The sequence below is a fragment of the Pempheris klunzingeri genome, chromosome 19 (assembly GCF_042242105.1).
Source record: "Pempheris klunzingeri isolate RE-2024b chromosome 19, fPemKlu1.hap1, whole genome shotgun sequence".
NCBI lineage: Eukaryota > Metazoa > Chordata > Actinopteri > Acropomatiformes > Pempheridae > Pempheris > Pempheris klunzingeri.
The window spans coordinates 14,129,025-14,135,820 of NC_092030.1; the positions used below are offsets into that span (position 1 = coordinate 14,129,025).

General features: G+C 42.0%; 1 protein-coding gene across 2 annotated transcripts; it reads right to left on the bottom strand.

The window, feature by feature from the left end:
- Window positions 1–1,119: 1,119 nt before the first annotated feature.
- ak1 (adenylate kinase 1) lies at window positions 1,120–6,370 on the bottom strand. 2 transcript variants are annotated; one of them, XM_070850583.1, is made up of 7 exons: window positions 6,278–6,370; window positions 3,192–3,229; window positions 2,397–2,432; window positions 2,142–2,305; window positions 1,581–1,697; window positions 1,301–1,492; window positions 1,120–1,203 (listed from the first exon to the last, which is right to left on the bottom strand). In XM_070850583.1, the coding sequence occupies exons 2-7, from the start codon at window positions 3,196–3,198 to the stop codon at window positions 1,138–1,140; spliced, it is 582 nt and encodes a 193-aa protein (XP_070706684.1). In that variant the 5' UTR covers window positions 3,199–3,229; window positions 6,278–6,370; the 3' UTR covers window positions 1,120–1,137. The 2 variants fall into 2 exon arrangements, with proteins under 2 accessions (XP_070706684.1, XP_070706685.1); XM_070850584.1 differs by having other exon boundaries at window positions 3,192–3,223; window positions 6,274–6,370.
- Window positions 6,371–6,796: the final 426 nt, after the last annotated feature.

Sequence of the window (6,796 nt, forward strand, 5' to 3'; positions counted from 1 at the left end):
TCCTCGATGGCTTTATGAAAGCGCATACAGACGCCTTTTCTTGATTGACTTTCCAATGGACGCATCCTGTCCCCCCTCAGAAGCCGCTTTCCTCTTCCTCATCCCTACAGCGTGGAGTCATGATCAGAGCTCCCCTTGGAGGGTAGTCCGGATACCTGTTGCAGTGTTTGCTTGGCCAGCTGGATGTGAGTGTGTGTGTGTGTGTGTGTGTGTGTATGAGGAAGGTGAGAGGTAAAGGAAGACCTGTTGGTCATCACGGGCTCAAAGGAAAAGTTATAATAACAGTAGAGAACTATGGCTGCAGCAGCATGTCCTGTATCCTGTTGTGTCTGCACGCTCCTGCACCTTGACCATGTTTTTTGAATGGAGCTTCCTTTCTCAACTTTGTAGCGTTGTCAGAGTCCCTTCTTTGTGTGTGTTTGTCCAAGATTACCCACAATGTCAGCCTGTGTACTACCGACCACAGTCACCATCAATACACTAATTTCAAATATGTATGTTTGTTTTTCTTTATGTTTTAATTGACTTTTTTGTTACATATATTACTTCATAGACACACATGTTACACGTGTACAACTTGATGAAAAAAATAGAGTATTTGTGTGCTTTCAGTATATTTGTAAATGTCCCTGGTGGTTGATAAGAGTCATTTAAACGTTTCATTAGTGTACATGTACGCAGAGTTTCACCAGTGATTGATCTCTGCTGTTATTTAATTGCACAATCACAAAGGAGTCCATTATATTACCATGCACTCCCGGATTATATATGGCTGGGTTAAAGAGGGAAAGAATAAAGACTGCGTAAAGTGCAGGTTTGCCCCAGAGTGAGCGTGGTGCCTTAAAGGTCAGGAGATGGTTGACACCTCCTTCATTCAGCACACAACACACACATGTTCAACACAGAATAGAAGCCTAGGACTTATACAAAGCAGATTCATTGTTGTGTGACTTAAAAACTAGATTCCTAGTTAAGGCATCTTTGATCTTAATAGCCATCTTTTTCTTCTTTTTTAACCAAGATGAGTGGGAAAGTTTGTATTTCTTTCTTTTGTTGTTCATGTTTTGTCCCTTTTCTGAGAAAATGAAAAATAAAACAACAACAACCAGACACAGCTCATCTAGTTATGTTGTTTTACTACAGTGCATCGATAGCCTTGGCAACTTGGCTGAAGACCTCATCGACTGGCAGCTCAGAATCCACCTAAGAAGCAAAGAAAGACGACACCGTGTGTAAGAGATCTTAGATAGTTGTACATGTGATTATTTCATTATTTCACCATCGCAGCAGCCATACTCACCTTCCTGACAATGCCGCGGCTCTCGTAAAAGGCGATGACTGGCTCAGTTGCTTTGTAATACAAGTCCAGGCGCTTCTTGATGGTCTCTTCATTGTCATCTGAGCGGCCGCTGGTCTCACCGCGCTTCAGAAGCCTCTTGACCATGGTCTCTCCCTTTGCATCAACGTACAGCAGCAGGCAGGGTTTGCCGATCTGGGATCAAAGGCAGTTTGCTCATTTAAGGTTTTTCCATTGGCGGTGGGGGATGAATTATAGAACCACATCTCATGGCCCTTCCTACCTTCTTCTCAAACTCCTCGCCCTGCTTCACCTCACGGGGGTAGCCATCAATAAGGAAGCCCTTGGAGACATCAGCCTTGGCGATCATGGCATCCTTAATCATGTCTAAGACTGTGTCCTGGAAGCAGACCCGAGGCATTATGATCGACCTTCACAATGATATGGCACTCCTGATAGAAAATACACTCAGCTGCCAGTTTATTACACTGACAAGTGTTTCTTTAATTTTATCCTTCCCAGCCGCCATCGGTGAGGACGGGCTGGATAACAAAAACACTCTGTATAATGCAAAACGGTTCGACAACACCACAAGCTACATCCTGCAAAGTGATTATGAGGTTGAATCTATTTCTCTCCTTCATGAAGGGAGGATTTATTTTTGTTGTGTTAGACGGTATTAGTTCAACCACAGTGTTGGTGTATCGAATAAACTGGCAACTGAGTACACATTGTAAGAACATATTTCTTCTTTATCTGTGCTCACATTTTGGTTAGTGTCAACATATGCAAATATTGATCCTTGCTTATTAGTAGAGTAAAAGTAAAGTATCCACTCTCTCACCAAAGGCACGAGCTCTCCCTTCTGCATGATAGCCTGGAGCTGCTTGCCCCTCTCAGAGCCGGAGGACACCTCGGCACGGAGCAGATCCCCAGAGGACAGATGGGTGTAGCCGTACTTTGCAACAATCTTCTCACACTGGGTGCCCTTTCCAGAGCCAGGCCCACCTTTAAAGGAAGACAAAAAGCATCTGTGAATGCAGCTGTCAGCGGTTAAATGTGCTCAAAATGGGACAAAATTACAACTGAGTGCACTCACCCACAACAAAGATGATCTTGGCATCTTTAATTTTGTCTGAAACGAGCACGTACAAAAGAAGTTACACACCCGCCATGGCGAAGCTTTCCTCTAACCAAAACAACTGAATAAAAACTGAAAAAGGATTTTTGAACAAACCATCTCGACAGTCAAATGTGGAGGAGAGGCATTCAGTGGAATCAGCAGGACGCATATTTTCCATTTTTCTTTTTTTTTAGTTGCCGAGCACAGTGTCGACTAGTTCACAAGGCTGTTGTGACTGTGCTTGCTCTTGTGCTATTACTCAAACAGTGTTGCCGTGACAACTGCTGTAACATTATGTTGCCAGGTATAACTGTTCACTGGGAACTACAGGAAAAGTCTGAGTTATAAACAAATGATAAGATAAATAAATAAATAAAATAGATTGAAAAATTGAATTTGTCCTTAACTACTGATGTATGATAATTGTTTATTTATATATATATACATATATATATGTATATATATGTGTGTGTGTGTGTGTGTGTATATATATATATGTGTGTGTGTGTGTGTGTGTGTGTGTATATATATATGATTTTGTGTGGCTGATTAGATATTGTAGAATAACAATCTATGTCACAATAAAAATGGAATACCATATTTAATTGCCAAAAGACCATTCTCAAAAACTGCCAAAAGAGGGCAGTAGAGTCAAGGATAAGCACAACACTGTCTGCCGTATTTTAACTCCATGTGATTAATAATCCAAAGTCAATTTAATATATTTGACATGGTAAAGCATTATTATAGCATATGATATATCATATTTACCTGCCATTGTGTTGTGTTAGATGACTGTTTTCCTTCAGCTAAAAGAGAAAAAAGTTGATAACATTAATATATAATTCACTGAGGAGAATATTTTGATAAACACAGAGGTTTTAGTGGAACATTAGTGGACATTAGTTCTTCTTGAGGCAGGGGTTGATACAACACAAGTGAGCTGAAAATGTTTTTATCATCTGATCAAACACTAACTTAACGATAAATTCCTGCACCCTTCGGTAGCAAAAGAAACAGAAGAAGCTTCTGACTGCAGCAGGTGGGGTTATTTCAATCCCTCAACATTTCATTGTGACAGGCTTTCAGTTCTGTATTAACAGCACTGAATATATCTTAAAAAGACAGTAACCACATGGTTTCCTGTTGATATTCCTCTTTTCACTGACTGAAGGACAGAAGAATGAGGAAGGAGGTGGAGGGGAGTCACTGGCGCTGGCATGTGTAAATAGATATCTTCAACTCGCTGCCTGTCTTGTCACGTCATGTCGTTCCGTTCCGCGGGTTGAAAATGGGTTTGTTTGAAGGAACTGACTTTAAATAACTTTAAAAACTGGCTTGACTGGGGTGACCAATCCCAACGGCAAAAAACTAGATGCTAGTTTCGGATCTAGTTTGACTTTAGAGAAACTCTTTTTAGGCCGCATTGATGACGCCTTGACTGAAATTAAGATCTCTATTTGATATCTTACATGCAGCTACTGCTCATTGATAGAGTGAGTGAGTCAACATCCCACCTAATGCCACCAATTTGGAGTACTGTATAGACAATTATACAAAACTACTATGAAGTTGCAGTGACATTCGCCTCTGCATACAGTTATTTCATTTACATTCTCCAGTTTTACCCGTTGCATTTGCCTGTCACGCGGTTAATTACATCACACATACATGAGCACTATAGCAATTCAGAAACCTGAGAACATGCTGGTCTCAGTTGTGTGAACCCAGTATTGAGACAAAGGTCAAAGGGCAAAGGGTTGATTCCTTAGGTTACATGGTGAGGTCCAAGGCTGGATTTAAGTATCTTGGCATGGCCACCACGGAGAAGAAGATTTACAGCATACAAAAGGTGTTATAATTACATATTTTTTCTTAGCCTTATTTTACAAGAGATACAACAGGGGAAGTGACATTAAATTAGATTTAACTAGACTTGAATTTGACCTTGTGACAATGTGGCTGTTTGCTCACCGGCACATGTCTGCTATTCAAACAAATCTGTCCCCATAGAGCCAGACTGGTAAATACATTTTAAGGAATGCAGGGTATTAGAAAGGTGATGGGAGTTGTCGCATGGTAGCTACACAGCAGCAGAAGGGAGAAAAAGTTATGCTGGAAATGGTTGAATTTACATATTTTTGTATTTCTTGAGCAAGCATGTGTTTCCTAGTTAACCATAAAGATATTTTTTGGCAGAGTATACACCAAAGCTGCAAATACTACCGGCTTGTTCACTCATTCTCACATGCAACTCTCCTCAGTACGGGTGGTGCTGCTTCTCAGGTGTCCACTTTTAGGATTCCAGCCATTAACCTTGTGCTCCATGTAAATGTCACTTGGGGGCTTGCATCTGAGTCAGCACAGAGCCTGTTTGGGAATCCCTATCTGGCCTATTATGGTATTATGGTTATGGGTCTCCTGCTTCTTTGGCATGTCAGACATGTTCTGGTTCTCATAGGGTGCAAACTACATGGCTGTCATTTTGGGAATTGCCCTCAATACCATGCAGTGAAACATTACATGGCTTTGCTGCACTGTGATTATGCTAATACATTTCCCAACAGAGGCTGTATCAGTACTGGTGTGGCAAGATGTTTGAACTTTTGCATGAATGCGCAAAGCTGTGGATGTTATACCAGGACTGGATCCATATTGTTTGCCTTGCAATGCACAAATCTCTTACAACTACATAAATAATGAAATACCATGCAACTGAGTGCACTCTTAAGTGCAGACGGTGAGAGTACTTTAAAGAACCTGATATGTAGTGACACATTTGAACATGTTTGTAATTCTATCCTTGAATTGAAATATAGAGATACTAGACGCACCACAACCCCCACCCAAATGTTAGACCACCTCGCCTGTCCCGCCCTCATGTCTTATTACTGTTTTTTAACCTGCTAAAAAAAGACTCAGTCAGTCTGCAGCTGTTAGGGGATAGCGTGTCAACCATTCTCAAAACGCACATGGGGATGAGGCTGTCACTGACCGGCCCTAGAAGCAACAGGAGTGAAAGCATTGCACTCAGCACATGACCTATCTGTGCATTCCCTAACCGTATACTGACGGTCACCAAGGCACTCTGCAAATTAATTGAGCGTACTGTGCCTTTAAGGGAGAACAGGGGACCCTTTGACGTCAGTGCAGAGGGAGATATTCCATGATGTTTGTGAAAGGATGGAGCGAGATCATTTCAGTGTTAGCTGTGCCCGTTGTGGACGTGTTTGTGTTCCAAATTGCAAGCTTTGGTTCAGTTTGATGTGCACCATCCACTCACAACAATCAATAGTGCTCAGCCCCTAATCGGTTGTTAATGACCATCACTGGGGCTCGAACCGTGGCAGTGGGATAAAAAGGCTGGAGCAGCTTGTATGAAAATGACCTTTCATGGGTGCAGGAGGAGGATAGCAGGAACATTTTATCAGAGTGAGGCAAACCATCTGAAAATGAAATGCAAGACTAAATGTCTGGAGAAGAAAATCCGAATCATTAATGGCAATACATATATTTTTTTTTTTAGCAAAGCAATTATGTCATCCATGGAGTGCCATCACTGTGAATGACACACAAGAGCTACATGCCTTTGCACTGTGCAGAAGTGCCTGATCTTTGAAACTGTCGACCCTTTTTTAACAGTGTGACTAACCACAGTGTCTTGAGAAACCAGATGACAGTTTAACCTCACAGTCTCTGTTATTTTCACTCTCCATCCCATCAAACAGCCCTGCCCACTCTGCCTGCCAGCGCTCTTTCCCTCCCTGACGTCTCTATTCATCATTCCAGTGACTAAGTTAGACCCTGTCATTTCCTGCTTGCTCTTCCTGTATTGAGCCTTTGTCCTCTGTACTGACCTCTCTTTCGTGCTGTGGCTCTAGATCCCAGTGCAAGGGGCTGCCGTCCCTGGATCCCCGTGTGTGTGTGTCTGCACAGTTCCTGCTGTACGGCAGCCCTCCCTCCCCCATGCTATGCCTTTTTATAGCTCAGCTGAGCCTGCTCAGCCTGCACTGCATTCTGGGTAAGAGGGAGAAAGAGCAGACAAGGAGAGAGAGGGAGGGAGTGAAGGGATGATGGGCAGGAGGAGGCAGGGTTGAAATTAGAGGCAGAGGAAGAGGAGGGGTGTGCTATGGCAGAATGCATGACTGTAAGTCAATAGTTCGAGTCACTAGGCAACAAACGGCTGCACATGAATTTGTCACCACAGCCTTCTTTTAAACCAGAATTTTTTTTTGTTTCATTTATTATTTGGCTCCAGCAGCATATTAGAAACTTATGTTATCAGATAGTTGAGATTATGTATTTGAAATGTGTCCCATTTAATATCTTTGTGTTTTAGTAAATCATTACATTCTAACTAAATCTTGGTTATGCAA

Bases quoted from the DNA above. Each gene is read 5' to 3' on its own strand.
- ak1 (XM_070850583.1), bottom strand. The intron at 2,306-2,396 runs GTGAGTGCACTC...CTTCCTTTAAAG, and splicing joins CAAGATCATCTTTGTTGTGG to GTGGGCCTGGCTCTGGAAAG. The intron at 1,493-1,580 runs GTAGGAAGGGCC...CTTTGATCCCAG, and splicing joins GCGAGGAGTTTGAGAAGAAG to ATCGGCAAACCCTGCCTGCT.